The 26688-nt window shown below is 39.7% G+C and overlaps 1 protein-coding gene across 1 annotated transcript; it reads left to right on the forward strand.

Moving 5' to 3' along the window:
* Positions 1-107: 107 nt before the first annotated feature.
* Positions 108-26688, forward strand: CGRRF1 (cell growth regulator with ring finger domain 1; the record flags this gene model as incomplete). Its single annotated transcript, XM_080706764.1, has 6 exons — positions 108-211; positions 8031-8170; positions 16079-16256; positions 16402-16549; positions 26046-26153; positions 26383-26688. The coding sequence occupies 6 exons, from the start codon at positions 108-110 to the stop codon at positions 26686-26688; spliced, it is 984 nt and encodes a 327-aa protein (XP_080562890.1).

Raw genomic sequence — 26688 nt, forward strand, 5'->3', positions numbered from 1 at the left:
GAGCCGTAAAGTTTGTCCGCTGCGGGGAGCCGTAGTGCATTTGACCCGGGCGGAGCGGACTGGGCTGGGGTGGGCGGCAGGAGCCGGGCTCAGCCTAGGGGACCCCGATGGCCGCGGTGTTCCTGGTAACGCTGTATGAGTACTCGCCGCTTTTCTACATCGCGGTCGTCTTCACCTGTTTCATCGTCACCACTGGCCTGGTATTGGGATGGTAAGTGTCCGGGGCTGGCAGCTAGGGACGGAGGCACAGACCCCGGCTAGGGGTCGCGGCCAGCGGGCGTGGGGCGCCCAGGCCGCGGGCGTCGGTGCGGGGCCCGGGGGCGCGCAGGCTCGGGGTGCGCGCCGCACCTGCGTCACTGCCCCCTCCGCCCTCGGGTCCGCGGCGCTGCGGGCTTTGGGAGTGGTACCGGGTCGGGGTACTTCACCCAGCTTTGTTTCTAGGTGATACAGCAGCCAGGAACCCCCTGGGCTGGACGTTGGGGTGAAGTGCTTGGCCGATGGCTCGTCCCTGGTTCGAGCCTGCTGTGTGCCCTGGGTGATTCAGTCACCTGCCGTACAGTTTTTGAACTTAAAGACGGTCGCGGGCATTGAAACGAGGTCGATTTTTTCTGTTTCTGACCTGAACTGAAATCTTGGCCGCAGATCTTTCAGCGGAGCTTATCATCGGATTCTGTTAGTGTTTGAGAAGTATTTAATGGTTTCTATTCTCAGTCTGCACCGTTTGAAATAGGATTTAGTAGACAACTATTAAAAAAATCTAAATTTTAGAGTTGGACGAGACCTGAAGAATAAGTTACACCATCGGGTGGAGGCAGTTGACCTATTGGCAATAAGGACGGTAGACAACTCATGGGCAATTCTTCTAGCGCGGATTCCATGTTTTCTTGAGGAGATGCCACTGTATCATGTTTAGGCAAGTCTTAAAAACACAGCTAGTTGAAACCAACTATCTAGGTTTATCCAGAAAGGTGGTTTATCTAGGTTGCAGCCCATATAGCCCCTTTGAAAAGATGGTGGCTCTAAGTGGATAGCTGCCATAGCCTGAAGAGGACTCCACTGAAGAGGAAAATGTGAGCAGAATCTTGGAGAATGAATAGTTGAAAATGTATAGGAGAGAAAGTATTTCAGAGGACACAACATGAGCAGAGGGGCAGAAAAGGACATGTTAGTGACTAAAGCAGGCTTGTAAACAAGTTCAGAAACACTTGCCATCACTTTGAAGAAGAAACAAAGGCCCTTTCCAGTTTCTGCAAATATGCCATCTTTAGTAACTAATAAAAGTTTTTAACATTTCCACACTGCTGCCTAGAACATAAAAGTTCTTGTATGTGGATGGGGGGAGGTGAAGGCCAACTTTGCACAATTTGTTACTCTTGACCCATCAGATTTTATTGCTGTTATTCACTTCAAGAACGTTTTAAACTGGAATTAAGAAGGTGTTGCCAAGTGAGAAAAACAGTCTTAACACAACATTTTAAAATAGCTGTAATGCTGGTGTTATTTTTTTTAAGAAAACATAATGCTCCTCTGTAAGGAAAATCAGTACCTAGTTGATAATTGCATTATGTGCTTGCATTTTTAAGTAGGTCAGATAATTCGCTACCTATGTTTGATATTGGGAAAATGATTTAAATCCATGTTGATAATGATGCTAGCATACTGTTTCAAAATAAAGAATAAAAAATAGGGCTGGGGTGCAGCTTGGAAGTAGAATGCACTTGGGTTTCATCCCCAGTACCACACACAAAAAAGTCCTAAATGGTTTGATCACCAGCATTAAAAAAAAAAAGGATAGAAAGAAAAACACTAAACCACTCAACCTTATTAATTACAAGCCACCAATGAATTAATTTTCAATCAAACAACTATAGTCAACACTTTAGATCTAGAACTGCTTGAGAGAATATCCAAATTAATCAATTCAATCTGCTTTGGTGTTACATTCTACCCTCCTTTGCTTAACATACTAAAAATCCATTCTCATGCATATTCCCCAGCTTCCCACAAACACAAGTCAGCAAAATTTTGCAACTCTTTTAGAGGATACTCTTTCCAAGCAGGTCAGATTTCTGTCCCTGTCCTATGGAACATGCAGATGTGGGTCTCAGAGCAAAAGGTAGGGCTAGGTCTGAATATCCCTTTGCCCCGTGACTGCCCTAGCTGAGGTTATCACAGGATCTTCAGGCAAGGGAAGGTGAGTTTTCTCCCACGTGAAAGGCTGCCTTCATCAACAAGGGAGGATCAGAGTGACTTGACTCGGGTTTCAAGATTCTCAGCTTTGTGTCCATGTATCTATCTAGATGTCCCCATTCCAAATTTCAGGGTTTCACCTCTTTCTAAGCAATGTCCTCAATGAGACACTGAAAAGGCTGTGTAATTTTATTACCAGCACAATTAAAAACTGGGTTCAGTTTTTAGCAAGGCAGACTCTGCGGCTACACAAAATAAAGTGCTTTAGAACCACAGAAACTCTTTGATTCTCTAAGGCTTGATTGGAGAGTTTAAAGATGAGCTTGTTATTTTCTTATTGCAATGCTCCAGTGAACTCACAAGCACCCAACTCACCCTCTTTTTTTTTTTTTAAATTTGGAAACAGGGTCTCTTAAGCCAGCGAGGCTGGCTCCGAACCAGCGCGATCCTCCTGTCTCTGCCTCCCAAGCGCGGGCATTACAAGCGTGTGCCACCACGCCCGGCTGGTTTCTGTGGGTTTTACTAGCTCCTGTCAGACACTGTGCAGAAAGGAGCCCAAATGCCATATATGCATCTGTTAACAGTTTCAAATAGCCAAGGACCCTGACTTAGCAGCCACATTCTGCCTCCTCTTGACTACAGTATATTAAGCTGTCGTCTGTCAACTTCATACCACCCTCTGATTCTCTGAATTGGGCAGAACTCTAAGCCATATTTCTCCTTTGCGGGGTGGCTGGTTATCAGACTTCAGTAAAAAGAGAGGGAGACTAGAAAGCCAGGAGAGGATGAAGGAGCTTTGTGGGTTTTGTTTGTTTGTTCATTTTTTCGGCTCTGGGGATGGAAGCCAGGGGCATTCGACCTCTGCGCTACACCCCCTGCCCTATTTTTTATTCTTTATTTTGAAACCGGGTCTCACTAAGTTGCAGAGGGCCTCACTAAGTAGCTGAGGCTGTCCACGAACCGGTCTCAGCCTCCTGAATGCTGGGATTACAAGCGTGCGCCACCACGCCCAGCTTCGGAGCTTTGTGTTTGATTCCTCTCCTGTGTATCTCCCCACAGCAGTGGTGCCTCAGTTGTCCCAGTTTGTAGTTTTTTTATGCCCTAGAACCAGTCTCACTGCACCCCCTTAAAGATTCCTGTTTCCTTTCCTCAGATCTGAATCCCAGCTCTATGGGATTCTTATTCTAAATTTCTGAACTGTGGTAAGTCAATCTCTTTCTGATATTCCTTTGTCCTAGGAATAAGAGCTGCTTCCTGCTGATAATACTTCCTTGATATTCACCCCCCCCCTTTTTTTCTTTTCAGTTCTTAAACTTTTGGTTAACCTTTTTTCTTTCCAAGGGATTGAACCCAGGGTCTTGTTCATGCTAGGCAAAGCACTCTACCACTGTGCTACATTCTCAGTAACATTTAAATATTTTACATCCATATTTAGCATTTTTTTTTTTTTTGGTGGTACTGGGGTTCCTGGAAACACTTCTACCTCTGGGCTACACTCCCAGACCTATCTATCTATCTATCTATCTATCTATCTATCTATCTATAACGGTCTCTTAAGCCAGCACTACTGGCTCTGAACCTGAGCCATCCTCCTGTCTCCGCCTCCCAAGCGCGGGGATTACAAGCGTGCGCCACCACGCCTGGCTCATATTTAGCATTTTGTAATATTCAATTCTCTCTGTTAAAATAACTGATGTGTAGCTGAGCATGGTGGCACACACTTTTAATCCCCGCGCTTGGGAGGAAGAGACAGGAGGATTGTGCAGGTTGGAAGCCAGCTGTGCTGGCTTAAGAGACCATGTTTCCAAATAAAAAGTATAAAATAGGTCTGGGAGTGTAGCCCGGAGATAGGAGGGTTTCCAGGAACCCCAGTACCACCAAAAACAAACAAACAAACAAACAGATGTGGCTTGATTTCTTGGCAGGACCTTGGCTAACAAAGTGTAGCTAAGAATGGGATCCTGGAGAGAAAAAACCTCTTAAATACAGTGTTAGAGGTTCAGCTGGTTATCTCTTCAGCTCCTTGCTAATGGGAAATAATTCTAGTAGTGCATAGCGTGTAGTATAATTTAATTAATTACTACTTTTGGTTGATTGTTATAAAATGATTTCTGTGCCTTGCAGGGCCAAAACTTGACTGTTAGGGTAGAAATGATGACTTACAGGGACTGAGAAAGAGGGTGAGTTGGGTGCTTGTGAGTTCACTGGAGCATTGCAATAAGAAAATAACAAGCTCATCTTTAAACTCTCCAATCAAGCCTTAGAGAATCAAAGAGTTTCTGTGGTTCTAAAGCACTTTATTTTGTGTAGCCGCAGAGTCTGCCTTGCTAAAAACTGAACCCAGTTTTTAATTGTGCTGGTAATAAAATTACACAGCCTTTTCAGTGTCTCATTGAGGACATTGCTTAGAAAGAGGTGAAACCCTGAAATTTGGAATGGGGACATCTAGATAGATACATGGACACAAAGCTGAGAATCTTGAAACCCGAGTCAAGTCACTCTGATCCTCCCTTGTTGATGAAGGCAGCCTTTCACGTGGGAGAAAACTCACCTTCCCTTGCCTGAAGATCCTGTGATAACCTCAGCTAGGGCAGTCACGGGGCAAAGGGATATTCAGACCTAGCCCTACCTTTTGCTCTGAGACCCACATCTGCATGTTCCATAGGACAGGGACAGAAATCTGACCTGCTTGGAAAGAGTATCCTCTAAAAGAGTTGCAAAATTTTGCTGACTTGTGTTTGTGGGAAGCTGGGGAATATGCATGAGAATGGATTTTTAGTATGTTAAGCAAAGGAGGGTAGAATGTAACACCAAAGCAGATTGAATTGATTAATTTGGATATTCTCTCAAGCAGTTCTAGATCTAAAGTGTTGACTATAGTTGTTTGATTGAAAATTAATTCATTGGTGGCTTGTAATTAATAAGGTTGAGTGGTTTAGTGTTTTTCTTTCTATCCTTTTTTTTTTTTTTTAATGCTGGTGATCAAACCATTTAGGACTTTTTTGTGTGTGGTACTGGGGATGAAACCCAAGTGCATTCTACTTCCAAGCTGCACCCCAGCCCTATTTTTTATTCTTTATTTTGAAACAGTATCTCACTGGGTTACAAAGGACCTCACTAAGTAGCTGAGGCTGGCCACAAATCTGTGATCCTACTATCTCAGCCTCCCAAATGCTGGGATTACAAGTGTGTGCCACCGTGCCCGGCCATTTGGGACTTTTAAATCTTACATGTACTGCTTTACCAACATCCCTCAGATTTTGATACATTTTAATTTTCATTCAGTTCATAATTTTAAAAAATTCTTTATGATTTTTCCTTGAACTGTGACTTAGGAGTTTGTTATTTAGTCCAAATATTTAGAAATTTAAAGATATCTTTTTGTTACTGATTATAGTTTGATTCAATGTGGTCAGATACATACTTTTTATGATTGACTTCTTGTCAATTTATTGAGATTTGTAGCCCAGAATATGGTCTCTTTTTGGCAAATGTCCTACTGCGCTTAAAATAAGTATATATTCTATATTAGGTGAGATATTCTGTAACAGCCAATTATGTTAAATTGATTGATAGCATTATTCAAGTCTTTGCTGTCTACTGATTTCCTGTCTCTTGGGGCTACCAATTATGGAGTTGGTAGGAGTTATTTAAATCTGTATGTGAAGTTTTCTATTTCTTTTTGCAGTTATATCAAGTTTTGTTCATATTTTGAAGTTCTCTAATACATGCATAAAAACGTTTAGTTTTATTGTGTCTGCATGATGAAATGGCCTCTAAGAGAATTGCAAAATTTTTCTAACTTTTATTTGTGGGAACCTCATAACAAAGTATCTGAAAACATATACTTCCCTACATAGTTACGGTTTCAGTGCTGCTCATTCCTTTTCTTCACCCACACTCTCTCTCTCTCCCCCCCTCCCTCCGTGTGTGTGTGTGTGTGTGTGTGTGTGTGTGTGTGTGTCTCTCTCTCTCTCTCTCTCTCTCCCCTCCCTCCCTGTCTGTCTGTGTCTGTCTGTCTGTCTGTCTGTCTCTCTCTCTCTCTCTCTCTCTCTCTCTCTCTCTCTCTCCCGGAACCCAGGGACAGTCTACCCTGAGCTACACTCCCAAACCTGTTTTTTTATTTTTATTTTATTTTAATTTATTTTATTTTATTATTATTTTTTTGTGTGTGTGGTACTGGGGATAGAACCCAGGGGTATTCTACCTGGAGTTATACATAACTCAGCTCTATTGTTTATTCTTCATTTTGAAACAGGGTCTCACTGAGTTGCAAAGGGCTTCACTAAGTAGCTGAGGCTGTCTGGGAACCCAGATCCTCCTGTCTCAGCCTCCCAAATGCTGGGATTACAAATGTGCACCCCCACACCTGGTTTTATTCTTTATTTTGAAACAGAGTCTCACTGAGTTGCAAAGGGCTTCACTAAGTAGCTGAGGCTGTCCACAACCTGGACCCCCTGTCTCAGCCTCCTGTTTGTGCCATAAGAGTCTTGGAATTACAAGCATGAAGCATGCACCGCCACTCCCGGCTTGCTCATTTGTTTTAATCAATCCAAATTGTCATTTTATATCATTTCTTTTCCCAAAAATATTAATATTTGTTATACAGAACTATTGGTGAATTCTTTTTGTTTGTGAAAAAGTATTTTACTTTTGAAAAATATAAGTAGGGAATTTTAGATTTACTTTTTTGTGACTTTAAAGATATTTTGGCTTTCATTAATTCTGATAAGAAAGCTGCTGTCAGTCTTATCTTTGTTCCTCTGTATGTAGTATATTTTTCATTTTTTGGCTTCCTTTAAGAGTCTCTCTTTATTACTGGTTTTAAGCAATTTTATTATTATATGCCTGAGTATATATATATATATATATATATATTTTTTTTTTGGCTCGGAGTTCATTGAAATTTTTGCATCTGTGGGTTTATAGTTTTCAATGGATTATGTGTTCAAATGCTTTATCTGTCCTCTGATCCTCCTCTGCAAACTTTGTTTATATTATATTAGACTTATTGGAATTGTCCCTTTACCCATTGGTGTTTTGTTTGTGTTCATTCAGTCTTTTTTTCCTCTCTGTTTCTCTTTTTTTTTTTTTTTTTTTTTTTGTACTGGGGATTGAACCCAGGGGCATTCCTTTGAGCTATACTCCCAGACCTATTTTATTTTTTAGTTTTAAACAGGGTCTTACTAGGTTGCTGAGAGTCATGCCAAGTTGCTAAAGCTGGCCTTGAACCTGCAATCCTCTGCCTTGCCCTCCTCCTCCAAGTACTGAGATTACAGGTGTGTGCTTCCACATCTGGCTCATTTGGGGTATTTCTTATTGTATTGTCTTCAGGTTTACTTACCTTTTTTTGTTCTGAGTTATCTAATTTGCTGATAATCCCACTGATATATTTTAATTACATCTCAGGTATTTTTCATCCCTAAAAATTGACTTGAGCCTTTTTATATTTTCTATGCTTCTATAACATATTCAATCTTTACTTTCTCTCCTTATCTATAGGTAATATTTTCCTACATCTTTACAAGTTATTTTTCTTTTATATACACAATATTGTGAATTTTGCCGTATGACATACTAGATACTTTTGTATCTCTGTATTCATGAGCTTTGTTTGGTCTTACATGAAGCCTACCTTTCAGCTTTGGTTAGGTGGGACCAGAGCAGTCTAATCTCTCTTAATTCTAAATTAGTTCTACAAAAATGCTTATTAAATAATTTAGCCTCTTTTTTGTAACACTTAGGTTAAAAGAAATAGCTAGTAAAGCATAGCATACTTTACATATGACATAAAACTTCAAAATTTGTTAAAATTGTGTTTTATTTTTACTTTTCTTCAGGTTTGGTTGGGATGTTCCTGTAATTCTGAGAAATTCAGAAGAAACACAATACAGCACAAGAGTTTTCAAAAAGCAGATGAGACAAGTGAAGAATCCTTTTGGCCTAGACATCACTAATCCATCCACAGCTTCAATTACAAGTTGGTGGCTATTTTTCCAAAGATTTGTCTTCATTGCGTATCTTCCTTTTAGCCATTTCTTTCTTTATTGCTTTTCCTTCTTGCTTTTGCAAACATTGAGCACCTATTATATTCCAAGGACTAGACTGAACACCACAGGTACAAAGATTAAGAATCTATACATTTTATTGCTTAGGAATTTATCAACTAGTAAACAATGGCAGGTGTATACAAAGGAGAACGAAGTGTCGCAGATGTTAGTGAGAGGAGGCTGTTAGCCCCTGTGACACTTCACTGGGTCTCAGTGGAGTGAGAAGTGATGTCGTGTCTAAATCCAGTTCATGAGCAGCTGCTAACCTGCTGTCTGTTAATGGGACATTGTGATATTTTGATACAAATTATTTTTATATAAAATGTTTTTGTAATGGTAATATTAGGCAGCCATTTGTTTCTGTGTTTACTTGGAAAAATAAGTTGTGAGCAGGACCATTTAGGAACCACTGGAGTAAGTTATAGACATGGCTAGGGTAAGAAAAGAGACATATTTAGGGAAGGCTTCATAAGGAAGCATGTGCCTCTCAGTCTTCTTTTGTCCCTCCCCTTCCTTTTTTTCAGTAGTCTGGATTGAAAGATATGTAGGTGTTTACCTTGGTTTGGGGGAAACTTCTAGATAAAGGAAGAAGCATGAGCAAAGTGCTAAGATAGAGGAGAAACAGAGTAAGACACCAGGGCAGTAAGTCATTTGGGGCAGGGAAGACGGCGGCTGGGGCTCTGTTGGGCCCTCTGTAGACACATCCTATTACAAGAAAGGAGTCCGGGAGGAGTGGCAGGCTGGGAAGAGGGATTCAATTCAGCTTTAAACTTGGACTTTGAAATGTTTTGGGACAGTTCAAAGAGATCTAGGGCAGGCGGTTCACACGGAGTTCTCTGGCTCTTCAAAGATTTCTGGGCAGACGCTTGCCTTTTACATTTGCTCACCTTCCAGGTGTCTTTCTCAGCTTTTCACCTTATTCTAGCTACTGCCCATTTTTCTTCTTTCCTCCCCCCAACCCCGTGTGTGTGTGTGTGTGTGTGTGTGTGTGTGTGTGTGTGTGTGTGTGCGTGTTACTGGAGACAAGCCAGGGCCATTCTACCTCTGAGCTACACCCCACCCCTTTTTATTTCTTGTTTTGAAACAAGATCTTGCTAGGTTGCTGAATGTCTTGCTGAGTTGCTGAGGCTGGCCTTAAATCTGCAGTCCTGTTTCAGCCTCCCAAGTACTGGGATTATAGGCAAGCACCACCACGCCAGGCACACAGCCAACTTCTTGAAGCTGATGGCATTTGCCATGTCCACTTTACTTTCATTCAGGGCAGTGTGACTTTCTCCACATCCCTCTGCTGCCGTGGCTTTCTTCAGCGTTACTAATTACCACTTCTGCCCCCATCTGTGACCTCCAGTGCTTAGGAAATCTAGTGTAAGCTTTTCAGGGCTGAGTGAATGCTTTCTCTGCAGCATTTAACAGCGACCTGGCCCTTCCTTCTTGACGGCATTCCTGACTTCTGGGGACCACTCTTGTCTAGTCAGCCTTCCTGCCGTTAACCTCCAGAATCTAATCACCTGCCAAAAATTTGTTTACTTAGTCAATATGGATCTCCAACCTTAAGTAAACCTTTATTTATAAGGAAACAGTACAAAATACCTTATTCTTCTTCCTTACCTATAAATAATGTTACCCGATACACTGAAGGAAACTAGGACCTTTTTTCTCCCTAATAATAGATACAGGTTCATTCTGACATTTTTCACTTCAGAAAACAAATTTTGTGTGTGTGTGTGTGGATTTGGGGATGAAACCCAGGGGCATTTGACCTCTGAGCTACACCCCCAACCCTATTTTTTATTCTTTTATTTTGAAACAGGGTCTCACTAAGTTGCTGAGGGCCTCACCAAGTAGCTGAGGCTGTCCATGAACCGCGATCCTCCGGTCTCAGCCTCCTGAATGCTGGGATTACAAGCATGCGCCACCACGCCCGGCTCAGAAAACAAAATTTTAAGATGACACAGGAAAATGAGTTTGTTAAGAAGACAGTGGGTTGTGCATATGGAGGGTGGTGGTTGGTTCAGTGGCTTCCAACTCTGTGGCTTGAACCTGAACTTGCTATGCCCACAGGGCTGGCCGGCTCTAGAGCAAAGCTGCCAGTAACAAAACCAACCGGCACAAGGCATCTTCCTGCTGCGTAGTTCCCCAAGCCTGGAAATGCTGGAAAATGGGAAGTGTTGATACATTTCGAGCAAAATACACTGTGCCCTACAAAGTATAAGGAAACGCATCAGTGTGCCTGGCAGGCAGAGGTATCACAAAGAGAGCCTGGCCTGTGACTATTAGAAGCAAGCGGAACGATGGCCCATAAGGAGGCCTCTCAGCTGTGCTCACACACGAGGCACTGACCAACAGGAGCATTACTCAAGTACCTGAGAAAAAACTTAACTGTGTAGACTTCACCCTGATTGCTACTGAAAGTTTTTAATTTTTAAAATACTAATCCATATCATTTGTTGTCTGTCTTCTAGTAATATTTTAAAAATGACATTGGATATCACTTTATCTGTCTGGATTTTGTTAGGAGTTTCACTTAGCAGAATAAAATTTATTTGTTTAATTTCTTGAAAGGTAGGTATCATTAAATGTCTACACAGGATGGTAATCTTATAACAATATTTGTGGTGTGTGTGTGTGTGTGTGTGTGTGTGTGTGTGTGTAGTACGGGGGATTGAACCCAGGGGCATTCTACCTCCAAGTTATACTCTTAGCTCTGTTTTTTTATTTTTTTAAACAGGGTCTTGCTAAGTTGATGAGAGGCTCACTACTTGCTGAGGCTGTCCTTGAACCTGCAATGCTACTGTCTCAGCCTCCCAAGTACTGGGATTACAAGTGTGTGCCATCACTCCCAGCTATGTTTGGGATGTTTTAAGAGGTTATTTTACCTGTTGATGAACACCTGGGTTGGTTCCCTAACTTATTGTAAATTGTGTTGCTATAAACATGGGTATGCATGCCATCACTGTAATATTGTGACTTTAGTTCTTTAGGAAAGATACCAAGGAGTAGTATAGCCCGGTCATATGGTGGTTCCATTCTTAGTTTTTTTGAAGAACCTCCAAAATGATTTCCGTAATGGATGTACTAATTTACAGCTCCACCAATAGTGTATGAGAGGTCCTTGTTTCCTTCTGACAGATGACTGGATAAAGAAAATGTGGCATGCAAACAATGGGACTTTACTCAGCCATAAGAAAAGAACAAAATTTTGTCCTTTGCAGAAAATTTGATGGAACTGGAGAATATTGTGTTAATTGACACTAGTCAAACTCAGATAGTCATGGGTGATATGTTTTCTCTCATTTTGGGGAGATGGAGGGAAAATAAGAAACATTTAAAGAATGCAAAGATAGATCTGTAGAGTTGTTGGAGGGGTTAGAGGTGAGAGGGAGGGGATAGAGAGGGCTGGGGAAGGAAACAGTTCAATAATACTCTGGTGAGCGGGGCGTGGTGGCGCACACTTGTAATCCCAGCATTTGGGAGGCCGAGACCGGAGGATCGAGGTTCACAGACAGCCTCCGCTAGTGAGGCCCTCCACAGCTTAGTGAGACCCAGTTTCAAAATAAAGAATAAAAAACAGGGCAGGGGGTGTAGCTTGGAGGTCAAATGCCTCTGGGTCCCATCCCTAGACCCGCAAAGAAAAAAAAAAGTTCCTGGCAATATGTGAACATATTATTACCTGTCTCACTAACTCGTGTGGAAAGGGAGCTAGGGGAAAGGGATAGGCTGGGATGTGGAGGGATATATTCAAAGAATGGTGGCTGTGTGTGTTTTTAACACATGAATCCCCACTATGAAGTATAATCACAGTGCACCAATAAATTATGAAAAAATGTTATTTCATTCAGTGTGTAGAGAGCCTGATAATCGAGAGTTTCTTTCACCACTATATATATATACCATAGCAGAGGAGGGAGGGGGGAATATCTGGAGACCTGGTTTAACTTGAAAACATGCAAGAGTATTCGTTTTAATCTTACTTAGTTCTGTTTAAGGTGGTTAATATTTGCTTGTTGTTGTGTATGATATTTTGTTTGGATTTGTGTTTTCATGTCCCCAGTACAGAGGCCTTAATGAAATTGTAAATAGGTACTCAGTACATAATAGTAGGGTTGAATTAACTTGGTTCAGGAATTCAGCTGTCACTTCGTAAATAGCCTCCTTGTGTTTTAGCTTATTTGCCCTGGTATGAGCTAACAATAAAGCAAGAGAGTTAGGCAGGATGACACACACCGCATTTTGGGAGGCATCTGTGAACCTACCTCTGAAGCCTCAGATTTCCTTTCCCAGTACCCTGGCTTATTATCCTCATGCTTGGTCTCCTTGTATATCGCTCATGCATAATATCCTCGTGCATATACCCCGTGAGTGACTTCCCCCACAGGGATTCCTCCTCAAGGTGTGTGGCTTTCCTGCCCCGTTGTCTGTCCTTCTCTCGTTTTAATTATATAGAAGGATAGGTTTTATCGTGGCATGCTGTGCACATTAATAACATACTTTGATCCTGTCCATCCCCATCGCCTTCCCTTCACCTCCCTCCTCTCTCCCCTCGATCCTCTTCCTCCTCTCTAATAGAGTTTTCTCTAATGGTTTAATGTACTGGACTTTTTTGTTGTTCCATTGGACTTACAATCCTTACTTTTTTCAATTTTCTACAGAAAAATTTACACTTTGCTTTATTTGCCCATTTTTATAGATATGCTGGATAACAGCAAGTTGGAAAATGTTACAGCAATGTTTTCACTTAATTTTTTTACTGAATTTTCTGGTTTACAGCTGTGCCCCAATTCTGTTAATGGTATTAATCTGTCTACTGAAATTTAGAAGACAGAGAATGTGTAAAACTGGGATCTTTCTGCAGAAAAAGTGGAGAAAACTAAAGAGAGAATGCTTTGCACAGGTGTTTTTGAACTAGCATCAGATAGTATAAACCAGTAATTCTCTTTTTAGTTTATGAAATGGTCAAGTTTATGAACAAGATTCTAGAAAGAAGAATTTGACAGATTTTATAGTTCCTTTTTATTAACTTCTTAGTTTTAGAGACACACTGTTAAAAGTCTGATTGATGTTCACTTGTCAGAGGTGTCAGGTGCCCTCCCCCTTTCAGTCAGCTTACACCCGAGAGTGTGAACAATTTATGCAGCTCTGAGTCTCTGGATTCATTTCTGGAGCTCTGGTTCTTTTTATAAAGCAGATTCAGTCACTTTATAAGTGACTTAATTTATAAGTACTTATAAGGTCTATAAGTCTTTTTTTTTTTTTTTTTTTAGGGTTTGGGGATGGAACCCAGGGGCATTCGACCTCTGAACTACACCCCCTGCCCTATTTTTTATGCTTTTTTTGTATGTGTGGTACTGGGGTTCCTGGAAAACCTTCTACCTCCAGGCTACACTCCCAGACCTATTTTATACTTTTATTTGGAAACAGGGTCTCTTAACCCAGTGAGGCTGGCTTTGAACCTGGGGGATCCTCCTGTCTCTGCCTCTCAAGCATGGGGATTACAAGTGTGTGCCACCACGCCCGGCGATTTTATTTTTTATTCTTTATATTTTTTTGAAACAGGGTCTCACTAAGTTGTGGAGGGCATCACTAGGTAGCTGAGGCTGTCTGCGAACTGTGATCCTCCTGTCTCAGCCTCTCAAATGCTGGGATTACAAGTGTGCGTCACTACGCCCGGCTATAAGTCTTTTTAAAAAGACTTCCATTGCTCTTTTAATGTAAATAACCACATGTATATGGTTATTCTGTCACATGAGATAAACAGTATACACACATGCATGTACTTTTCTGTACCTATGGTTTTTGACAGTATATTCTGAAGATTATATCATATATTCTAATATGATTCAATTCGTGTGTGTGTGTGTGTGTGTGTGTGTGTGTGTGTGTGTGTATTTGTTTGCTACCAGGTATTCAACCAGGGGGCTTTGCAACTGAGCTATATCCCCAGCCTTTTTTATTTTATTTTGAGACAAGGTCTTACTAAGTTGCCAGACTGACCTCAAATTTACAATCCTCCTAAATTTGTTTTTAATAACTGCACAATACTTCTTGAAGAGTACAGTATTTTATTCATTTAACCCCCTGTTGATGGACATTTGGGTTGATTCTGGTATTTTGCTACAATAGTGTGACAGTATACATATCTTTTTTTTGTTTGTTTGTTTTTTGGGTTTGTTTTTGGTACTGGGGATGGAACCCAGGGGCATTCTACCTCCTACCAACACCCCCAGCCCTACTTTTTATTCTTTATTTTTTTAAACAGGGTCTCACTGAGTTGCAAAGGGCTTCACAAAGTAGCTGAGGCTGGCTTTGAACCTGCGCGATCCTCCTGTCTCAGCGTCCCAAATGCTGGGATTACAAGCATGCGCCATCACGCCCAGCTTATACATATCTTTTCACATTTTGCAATAATATTAAGTAATCACTTTCGTTTTTTCTTTTTACTCATTTTTAACATGCTTTTTCTATTTTTCTATGTATAACTTTTTTCTCCTGTCTCATGTTGTTTGGTTCTATAATAACATAGAGAAAGATATGTAATTTTATGTCTATGGATATAAATTTATGTAGTGTCTTTCTTGAACTGTTAATAGCTAATAAAATTTTCATTCTTGAAATAATACCTGATGATTGAAATCATAAAAAATTGAAATCAAATAGTGCTCTAAGTATCTATTCAGAGTTCCTACTGATTAAAATTTTGTTTATTGATGAGAAATAAGCTTGTGGCATTGTTTCTATATATACTCAAAATCTCACACTCTGACTACCAAATACTGAAAAGTGAAAAACTCAAACAATTTTCAGTATCCTGGAGCAGTTGCTTATATTTGTGTATCTTCTCCCAGCATATACTCTTGATCACTTTTTAAACATAGGTAATGTATCAATCAGAATTTTTACTACCAAGCAACAGAAACACTCCAATAGAAGAATATTGAGTAGCTTACAGAATTGTTGGTAAGTTTAAAAACCGAAAATCAAAAACCCAGCTGTTCAGCCAGGAATGCCGACCCAAACTGCCCTTTTGGTCTAAGTCGGGTATTGCAGCTTGACGGCTAACAGTACGAGACAGTGGATGTTGTTCCCTTGGCCTTGGAGTTGGTGTGCCACTACTGCTACTAGTGAGGAGGAATAAAAACATATTGGTGGAACATAATGTGCTCCATGTAGGTGCAAAGTAGATAAGTAAAACTATATAACTTGTTTGTCCATCCAAAATTTATATATCTACCAATCAGGTCTTCTCAAATTGTACTGTCTTTCCTTCCATTGAAAGCAAACGATTGAACAAGGATATTGCTTTTAAATCCTCCATGTTTTGGAATCCCCACTCTTTCCTCAGGCTGTGTTGCATATTACATGGGGTGTATGTCTATAAATATTAGTAAAGCTCAGTTTCTTTTAACCTTTTCATACTCCAGCGATCATCTTCTGGACCCCATGGGATATGTGTATCCACTTTTGGAGACAGCTGTCCTCTGCTGCGCTATTTCTTATCATTGGTTGTATGACAAGAAATGTCTTTTCCTCTTACAATGGGAAAAGTCTTGGGGTCACTAAAAAGCAGAATTCAACTGATAATTTCTAAGCTTAAATGTATAAATAGTAACAAAGAGTTTGCCAGTAGTACTCTTAAACTAAATAGGTACTAAGATTTTGATATCTCCTGTTTTAGAAGCCAGTCCCTTCATTTCTAGGAGCACATCTTACAACAAGTTCCTTTCACACCACCATCAGTCTGCCCAGCATCCATAGGAAGCGTGTGTTCCTCACCCTGTGTAATTGTATCAGAAGAGACATTAGGTGTAATACTCATTCTCTTTGTGGTTTGTTTTCCGCAGCTGGCATAACCTTGAAAACAGATTGCCTTGAAGATAGCCGCCTTACATGCTACTGGGGGTGCAATGTCCAAAAATTATATGAAGCTCTGCAGAAGCACGTTTATTGCTTCCGAATAAGCACTCCCCGAGCATTAGAAGATGCTTTGTATAGTGAATATCTCTACCGAGAACAGTATTTGTATCCTTTTGGATGATAGAACAATTAACACATGAAAAATAGACTTTTCATGGATACAATAAAATGTGGCTACATCATTGGTCATTTTTGGTATATTTTTATTCTTTTGGCTATAGTGGCAATTTGCCTTTACATTTCCAAAAAGTATTAAAAAGGACAGCAAAGAAGAAATATATTGCCAGTTACCAAGAGATAATAAAACTGAAGACTTTGGTACAGTGCCCAGATCTCGTTATCCATTGGTAGCGTTGTTGACCTTAGCTCATGAGGATGACCGAGAAATTTATGATATTGTAAGTAATTTGAAAATTATGAAGCATTGCATTTAAGTGAGTTGGATGGTGGTTCTTACTTATTTGGTGAAATGGAAAAATGTTTTAATTTCTGAGGATATGCATTTGGTCTGGGCAATTATTTTTTGAAAACGGAAACATGAAATGTGCACCTAAATGACTTTTATATGTGTGACAGCACCTTTGGAATGTGGATTCTTTCCTTGGGTTACAAGAATATGACTTCATTTAGAAAATAAAAGACATATTATTGTCAAATGTTTGCGGTATAGAAGACTATTGGGAGGCATATTTATTCATAACACTTTAGTATTGAAAGAATAAGTATTGTAATGCTGTAAGGTGTGCGACTGCAATGGAGTAGCCACTCTTGTCTTTGCATACCTGTGGCCCACCTTGTTTTTACCAGGACGTACTTCATCTGTACCTTAACTGTCTGGTTTTTAAATTTTTAATATTTGCAATAATTAAGTTTGTTTTCTCATTATGTGCTAATTATTCTTCAGTCTGGCAATTTTATTCCTATTAGGAAGATAAAAACATCTTAAAGATCAAAAGAACGTTTGCCTTTAAAATCCTTTAAGTATGATAGAAAATTATACAGGTTGAACATCACTAATTTTTGAAACTCTAAAAATGCTCCAAATCTGAAAAATTTTGAGCACTAATATGTCGCCACAAGTCTCGGGGAAGGGAGAAGAGCTAATTTCAGCTCAAAGGAGCTTCTATTTGATAATATTGAAAATTGCAAGCCGGGCGTGGTGGCACACGCTTGTAATCCCAGCATTTGGGAGGCTGAGACAGGAGAATCTGGATTCGCGGACAGCCTCAGCTACTTAGTGAGGCCCTCCGCAACTTAGTGAGACCCTGTTTCAAAGTAAAGAATAAAAAAGAGGGTTGCGGATGTAGCTCAGAGGTAGAATGCCGTTGGGTTCCATCCCCAGTACTACAGAAAAAAAAACAAGTTGTAAATGCTGTTTTGTGGCCTGCTTTAATTTAGTAGTACATCGAGACATCTTGTTCATATCGTGTGCAACTGCATATGTTTAGCTAGAGCGGAAATGGCCTCAGAGGCTGCGCTAAATCGAATTCAGGACTATTAGAATGGAGTGATAACATTACTGTCTTCTATTTGATTTAGTATTAAAAGCCTCTGAAGCCACTACTGAATTAATTCTTATAAATCTATAAAGAATATTGTTTCTCTTACAACCATAATAGGCTTTGAAAGGTTTCAATTGAACAAAATTTTAAAAAGTTACAAAAAAAGTAAAAGAATACTCATACTCTTTTTTTTTTTTTTTTTTTTTTTTTTTTTTTTTTTTGGTGGTGGTACTGGGGATGGAACCCTTCTAACTCCGGCTACATTACCAGATCTATTTTATATTTTTATTTGGAAACAGGGTCTCTTAAACCAGAGAGGCTGGCTTTGAACCTGCACGATCCTCCTGTCTCCGTCTCCCAAGTACGGGGATTACAAGCGTGTGCCACCACGTCTGGCTCATATACTTTTTACTCAGATCTATTGTTAATATATCTTCCAATTGCATTATTTATAGTAAATCTATAATATGTAAATATCATAATCATATATTCTCATATATATACATTAATTTTTTCCTGATACTGGGGCTTGAACTCAAGGATATTCTGTCTTTAGGTGATAATACCAGCCCTTTTATTAATTTATTTTTTAATTTGAAACAGGATCTCAGTAAATTTCTGAGGGTCCCCCTAAGTTTCCAAGGCTGGCCTTGAACCTATGATCCTCCTATCTCAGCCACCCAAGTACTGGGATTACAGGCATGTACCACCACACCCAACATTACACACACACATATATATATATATATATATATATATATATATATATATACACACATACATATATATAATGACTCTTTACCCTTAAATACCTCCTAATAAAAGATATTCTTTTACATAAGCATAGTACAGTTACCAACTTGGTAAATTTAATACTGACATGATATCTTACCCAACCTATTACTTATGTTCCAGTGTGTCAGTCAGCCTAACAGTGCTCTTTATACCATCTTTCCCCTCAGTGAAAAGTTCTAATGAAGGGTCAGGCTTTGTACTTATCGTGTACTTCTAGACTTTTTAAACCTGGAACATTTCACATAGGACTTTAGCATTTTTGCGCAGAGTGTAGTTTTGAAGAGTATAGTCACATTCACGCACCCTTTTTGTGCCGGGCATCTTATCTTGTTTGTGGATCCCCTGTGATCAGGTCAGAGTCACATGCTGGCAGCTGATGGGCCTGTGCGCGCTGGTGTCCTATTCAGGGTGCAGCCTCTAAACACATGCAGTGCCTTTCCTCTCACTAGGTGTTATCTGACTTCTCCACCGTCCTGGGTTTCCTCTTCCTCAGTTGTGAGGGGCACTTTAACTCTCCAGTTGTTCAAATTGATATTTGTGTAGGGACAATTACCAGAGAGTCATAGTCTGTCGTCTTGCTTCGCTATCTTCTGGAAGTACTTTAAGACCATGCAAATATCCCTCTTTTTTTTTTTTTTTTTTTTGTGTGTGTGTGTGTGTGTGTGTGTGTGTGTGTAGTACTGGGGTTCCTGGAAACCCTTCTACCTCCGGACTACACTCCCAGACCTATTTTTTTTATATATATTTTTATTTGGAAACAGGGTCTCTTAAGCCAGCGAGGGGCTTTGAACCAGCGTGATCCTCCTGTCTCCTTCTCCGCCTCCCAAGCATGGGGATTACAAGCGTGCACCACCACACCCGGCATAAATATCCCACTTTTTTTTTTTTTTTTTTTTTTTTTTGGTGGTGATACTGGGGTTCCTGGAAGCTCTTCTACCTCCGGGCTACACTCCCAGACCTATTTTTACATCTTTTTATTTGGAAACAGGGTCTCCTAAGCCAGTGCACGCGGCTGGCTTTGAACCTGCGTGATCCTCCTGTCTCTGCCTCCCAAGCGCGGGGATTACAAGTGTACGCCACCACGCCCGGCAAATATCCCACTTTTTATTTAAAAAAAAAATTCCCTTAGAATTGAAGGTGTATTGATGATTCTTTAGATTTTTTTTTTTTTTCTGGTGATGCTGGGAATGGAACCCAGGGGCCTTCTACCTCCGGGCTACACTCCCAGACCTATTTTATATTTTATTTGGAAACAGGCTCTCTTCAGCCAGCGAGCCACCAGCGAGCGCGATCCTCCTGTCTCCACCTCTCAAGCATGGGGATTACAAGCGTGTAAACGCCCTGCAATTCTTGTTAGATTTTATCTTTAATTTGATGGTTGCAGTGTGATTATTTGCCAACTCCAGCCCTCCTTCCAGTCAGTCCTTAGCATGCTACAGCTAGCCAGAGACTTCCCTTTTCTTCTGTTTATCTGTTTGTTATCTGTTTGGCCTCAAGAATTTCTCCCCCCATGTAGTGGTTTATATCCATAATTGAATTTCATTATTTAGGTACTCAAACTGTCTTCTCCCCTCTTTCTGCCAAGATTGAGCATTTATAATCTAGCTGTTGTGTATCAATTTCTCTCAAGTCAGCAAACCATATACAGAGATGTACTCAGATGTTCTCTTCTGTATCCCTTTTACTTCATCCTCACATACCCCAATGCTTGTAGATAACCAAATCCATTCCTTTGTGTTTGTGTTCTCTGCGTTTCTTATTTTGCCTTTTTTCTTACACTATGCTATACGTGCTCTTTTATACTTTGCTAGTTCACAATGCCTTATATATTTTTTTAGCAGATGCATAGAATTCCATTGGGTCTGGGCCATAATCCTTCCAAAACACAACTCCATAATCTGGAGTGTTGATGTCCCAGAAGAGTAAAATCCCCAAAGCATGATGCTGGAAAAAAAAGAATTTTTTTTTTAAATTTTATTTACTTTCGTGGGGAGGGATACTGGGAATTGAACCCAGGAGCATTCTACCTCTGAGCTATACCCCTGATCTTTTTTTTTTTTTTTTTGAAACAAGGTCTTGATAAGTTACTGCATACTGGCCTGGAACTTGTGATCCTCCTGTCTTGGCTTCCCAAGTTTGGAATTATAGGTGTGCACATTTATTTACATTTTAAATGATGGTTTATTTGAGAAACATATAAAAACACAACAGGATACTTCATTGGCCACTTTACAAAATAAAATAAGGAATAATGTCAATTATTTAAGCATAAACAACTATACTAGTGATAGCTGCGCAGGTATGAGCAGACAAATCATATTCATAAAGAAATAGGTTAAAAAACATGTCACTTCAAATGGCAGTTGTGTGCACCCAGCTTTATAACACTGTTCATCTAAAATAATATGGCAGGCCGGGTGTGGTGGCGCATGCTTGTAATCCCCGTGCTCAGTTCTTGGGAGGCGGAGACTGGAGGATCGTACAGGTTTGAAGCCAGCCTCACTGGCTTAAGAGACCCTATGTCCAAATAAAAAAATATAAAATAGGTCTGGGAGTATAGTCCAGAGGTAGAGGGTTTCCAAGAACCCCAGTACCACCAATAATAATAATAATAATAATAATAATAATAATACGACAGACACCAAAGTCCTTTGATGAGGGCAATCAAAAACCATTATGGGTTACCCCTACATATGCAGTTGTTCAAAAGCTAAGGTCTCAAGAAATTTTATCTTACATACATGCAGATGTACAAAAGGACCTCTCTTTATTGAGGGAGACTCAGTGTTTTTATGTACATGCACAATATTTACAAAAGCAGTGCTGTGATAATGTACTTTCATGGAATCAATTTTGCAAAATTAGATTGATGGATGGGTGGGTGGGTGGGTGGATGGATAGATAGATAGATAGATAGATAGATAGATAGATAGATAGATAGACAGACAGAACTCTCAGCCAGGCATGGTGGTGTACGCTTCTAATCTTAATACTTGGGGGGCTGAGACAGGAGGATTTGGGTTCATGGCCAGCCTCAGCTACATAGTAAGGTCCTCCACAACTTAGTAAGACCCTGTTTCAAAATAAAAAATAGGGCTGAGGGTATAGCTTGGAGGTAGAATGCCCCTGGGTTCAATCCCTAGCACCACACACACACACACACACACACACACACACACACACACACACAAAATAGAACTCTCTAAAGTTTTTACACAGTTTTTACCTCTAGCAGTGGAAGTTACATAAAGATGAAATATACAGCACAGCTAATTGTGAAAAATGAAAAAAAGAAAAGACAATTTGGCATATAAGAAAGTGTGATAAACTGGGTGCAGCAGCATATGTCTGTAATCCTAGTGCTTGGGAGGCTGAAATGGGAAGATCAAAGGTTCGTGGCCAGCCTCAGCAACTTAGGCTCTGCGATTTAGTGGACCATGTTTCAAAATAAAAAATAAAATACGGCTGGTTGTAGCTCAGGCAGAATGCCTAGGGTTCAATCCCTAGTAACACACACACACACACACACACACACACACACACACACAAGAAAGTACTATATATGTTAGATTATGAGTTTATGAGTAATTACATGAAGATATGCAGTCTGACTTCCATGGTCTTTAAATATATTTTAAAGTGGTGGCATTATAATTAATAGCTGATTTTTTTCTTTTAGGATATGGCTATCCTCAGAATAAGATTGCACTCTTTTTTTACATGCTATTTCTCTTTTTAAAATGGTTCTGTGATTCTGTATACACCTCAAGCACTCACTGTTAGCTTTTCAGTGCTATGTTTTTGTGTTGTTTTGGGCAGTGCACGTATACAGATCTTGATTTGGTGGAAACAAACTTCCAGTCTGTTGCTTAAGTGTCTTCTTAACCTAATGTGCACATAATTATTTTTAAGCCAGTCAGGAACTTCAATTGGCTTCTTAGGCAAATGTGGCTTTATTCCATTGACGGTCCAGGAATTTCATCAGCTGGAAGGGATGCCACTGCAGACAATGATGCATTTTTTAACCTGAAGTTCAGTGTTTCTATATAGTGTGGCCAGTCCCCTCATCTGAATTTTCTGCCAAATGCATTGAACTGAATGGGAAAAAAAAAAGACTTCATTGATAAAACCTTCAAATTCACTTTTAGAAATTTTAGAAGCTTCAATCATACCTGATTCCAAATTGGCTATTATCACTTGGGGATTCAGTTGAAATCCAAGTTTTCCAATGTCCAGCAAACCTTCAAAATACATGTTTATATAAAGTACTTCATTTTTTTCTAGTCAAGAATATATAATTTGGTTAGAATTTTCAAACCAAACAGGGACATGAACAGTATATATTTGATTTGAAAAAAGATGGAGACTGCTTAGAAAGTGTCTTCGATTAACCAAGTGAAGTATGCACTAGTTTTTTTTTGTTGTTAAATTTAGTGATAACCATAAGTCTGTCTTCACCACTGGTCAAATCTCTAACCAAAAATAGTTCACCTTTACTCTGTTTTGTAGCAATAGAGGATCCTCTATGTCAGCAAGTGTCTTTGGTTCAGAAGGTCAGAGGTTTTGTGTGTGTGTGTGTGTGTGTGTGTGTGTGTGTGTGTGTGGTGTTTACTGGGGCTTGTACCCAGTGGTGTCTACTTCTGAGCTACATTTCCAGTCCTATTTTATTTTTTATTTGGAAGAGTTTCACTGAGTTGCTGAGGCTGGACTGTCCCGGAAGCTGGCATGCACTGCCACACCTTGCTTGTCCAATTCTTTTTATTCCTTAAAGAAAAGTCTGGCACTGAGTGTAGAAGCAGAAGTAGTAATCATTGAATAACTTGGCAACTCTTCTGTATAAAAACCCAGAATGCACTAAACCCTTCCCCCAAATTTGGTTTTCAACCCTTTTTATATGCCCCCCTTCTTTTAATTGAAATTGTGGCTTTCGGAATTTCTTCTTTCAGGATTTGGGATTTGAATCTTTTGGAATTATGGTTTGTAGGATTTTGATCTTTGGGAGTTTTAGACTTTCAGGATTTTGATCATTGGGGATTTCGGCACTTGAGAGTTCTGGTCCTGGGATTGTGTGTTGGGGGTTATGATGGCACTGGAATCCGTTTGTGTATGGTGTGTGTGCTCCATCGTTACTGAGTCAGTCTCCTGTGTTTGTACATTTGGGTAGTTTCTAGTATTCCATACTTGTATCAAATAACCTGTGCATATGTAATTCCGTATTGTTGGGGTTGTATGGGTGAAGTGTAAATGCATGTCATTTTGTTAAATTTGCTAACTTCCCTTCTTTGAGATTGCACCTTTAGGTTTTTTTTTTTTTTTAACATTTCCAACCAGCAATATATGAGAGAGACCATTTCTTTATGGACTATATTGACAAGATTTGAATTTTTATCAATCTGATGAGTGAGAAATGGAATTTTGATTTGAACATCTTTTAATGTGGTTATGGGCCATATTTTCTTTTTGTGAATTGTTCGTATCTTTTGTCCACATGTCTATAGACTTTTGCTTCTTCAATTTTTAAAGGTTCTTCATAAATTAGGGATATTAGGCTGGCTGTGGTGGTGCACGCTTGTAATCCCCGTGCTTGGGAGGCGGAGACAGGAGGATCGCGATGGTTCGAAGCCAGCCTCGCTGGCTTAAGAGACCCTGTTTCCAAATAAAAATATAAAATAGGTTTGGGAGTGTAGCCCGGAGGTAGAAGGGTTTCCAGGAACCCCAGTACCACCAAAATAAATAAATAAGTAAATTAGGGATATTAGCCCTTAATCTGTGATATACATTATGAATATTTTATTCCATTTTACCATGTCTTTTGGACTTTAAAGTGACTTTTTATCATGTTAAAAGTTTTGTTTTTATTTTTATGGTACTAGGAATTGAATCCAGGGGCCTTCTATCCACAAGATACACCCCCAGCCCTATTTTATTTTCTGTTTGGAAACAGAGTCTCACTAAATTGGTGAGAGCCTAGCCAAGTGATCCTTCTGTTTCGGGTTCCCACGTACTAGAATTATAGGTGTCATGTAAATTTTTCATTTTTATTCAGCCAAATGTATTAAATTTATCTTTCTCTTAGTTTCATTTTTTTTTTTTTCTGTTTTTCTCCCAGTATTAGAGATTGAACCCTGGGGGCATTCTACCTTTGAGCTACACCCATAAACCTATTTATTTTTTTCTGGAAACAGGGTCTCCCTAAGTTGCTGAGAGCCTTGCTAATTTGATGATGCTGGCTTAGAACTAGCAATTCTCCTGTCTCAACCTCCCAGGCACTGGGATTACAGGTATGTGCCATCATGCCCAACTGGAGTTTATTCTTATATTTGATGTGAAGACTTCATCTGATTTTACATGTTTCCAAATAGGTAACTAGTTGTCTCCGTGCTATTAATAAAAAGACTCTCTGCTCAGTGATTTGAGATGAAGCCTTTATCATATTTTTGCATATATTTAGATCTGTTTTGGCTGCTATTCCATTCCATCTATCAGAGGCTTTGTAGTATGGATTAATTGAACTAGTCTTCCTTATAGTTTTCTCTTTCCTAACTATTATGTGTTTATTCTCCATATAATAATTTCACGTATTTATTTATTGCAACACTAGATATTGAACCCAGGGCTTTGTGCCTTCATATGAAAAATTTAGAGTCAATGTATGTAGCTGTATTAAAATGCTCATTGAGCCAGGTGTGGCGGCACCTACCTGTAATCCTAGTACTTGGGAAGCTGAGACAGGAGGAGCTCAGGTTTGAGGCCAGCCTTAGCAATTTGGTGAGGTTCTCAGAAACCTAGTGAGGCTGTTTCAAAATTTAAAAATAAATAAATAAATAAATAAAAAGGGCTGGGTGTGTTGTTTAGAGGTAGAATGTTCCTGGGATCAGTCTTCGGTTTAAAAAAAAAAAGCTAATTGATGTTTTTATTAGAATCACATTAAGTTTACAAATATTAGTATAATTAAAATAACTATAAGCTAGGTGTGGAGGCGCATGCTTGTAATCCCAGCATTTGGGAGGCTGAGACAGGGGGATCACGATTCAAGGATAGCCTCAGCTACTTAGTGAGACCCTTTATCAAAATAAAGACTAAAAAATAGGGCTGGGAGTATAGGTCAGAGATAGAATGCCCCTGGGTTCCATCCCAAGTACCGCAACAACAACAAATATATAACTATAATAAAAATATGTCTTCGGTAACCATTTCCTTTTCGGTGACTGTGATTTATAGAGATTAATGTAGGCAGACATAGTTATGCACACTTGTAATCCTAGAACTATGGAGGCTAAAACAGGAGCATCAAAGATTCGAAGCCAGCCTCAGAAACTTAGCAAGGCCCTTAGCAACCTAAGCGAGACCCTGTTTCAGAATAAAAATAAAAAGAACTGGAGGTGTAATTCAGAGGTAGCATGCCCCTGGGTTCAATCCCCAATACCATACACACACAGGCACACACACACACACACACACACACACACACACACACACACTAGAGATTAATAAAAATCTTCGAATATATCAGTCTTATTTTAGAAGCATTGTTTCATATAATTGTGAAATAATATAAGAAGGTTAAATACTGACTAATATTCAATTTTTGTTTTAGATTTCCATGGTATCAGTTATTCATATTCCTGATAAGACTTATAAACTTTCCTGCAGAATATTGTATCAGTATTTACTCCTGGCTCAAGGTCAATTTCATGATCTGAAGGTAAGTCATACCAAGCAGTCTTCATCTCTGCCTCTTTTATTTACAGAATTTTAAAGAATGACTGTTAATAAAGTGATAATTATATTTTCCAGTGAGTTATTATAGCAGTTAACCATTCTTTGCTAATGGATTTGCTAGCTCATAAATTTTGAGTAGCTCTTTTGACCCCCAGACTTAAAGAGCATTTGTCATGTATAATTATCTTTATACTTGTTTCTTTGATTTTCAGCAACTTTTTATGTCCGCAAATAATAATCCCACTCCCTCCAGCAATCCCTCTCCAGATGATAAAAACGCAGACCGCAGCTTGCTGGAGAAGGCGGGGCTGTGTGAAAGCGAAGTGGAGCCTTCCGAGGAGAACAGCAAGGACTGTGTGGTCTGCCAGAATGGGAGCGTGAACTGGGTCCTCCTGCCGTGCAGGCACACGTGCCTGTGTGATGGCTGTGTCAAGTATTTCCAGCAGTGCCCCATGTGCAGGCAGTTTGTGCAGGAATCGTTTGCACTTTGCAGTCAAAAGGAGCAAAAGACTAACTGA

This window comes from Muscardinus avellanarius, assembly GCF_963383645.1.
Source record: "Muscardinus avellanarius genome assembly, chromosome: 12".
Lineage (NCBI taxonomy): Eukaryota > Metazoa > Chordata > Mammalia > Rodentia > Gliridae > Muscardinus > Muscardinus avellanarius.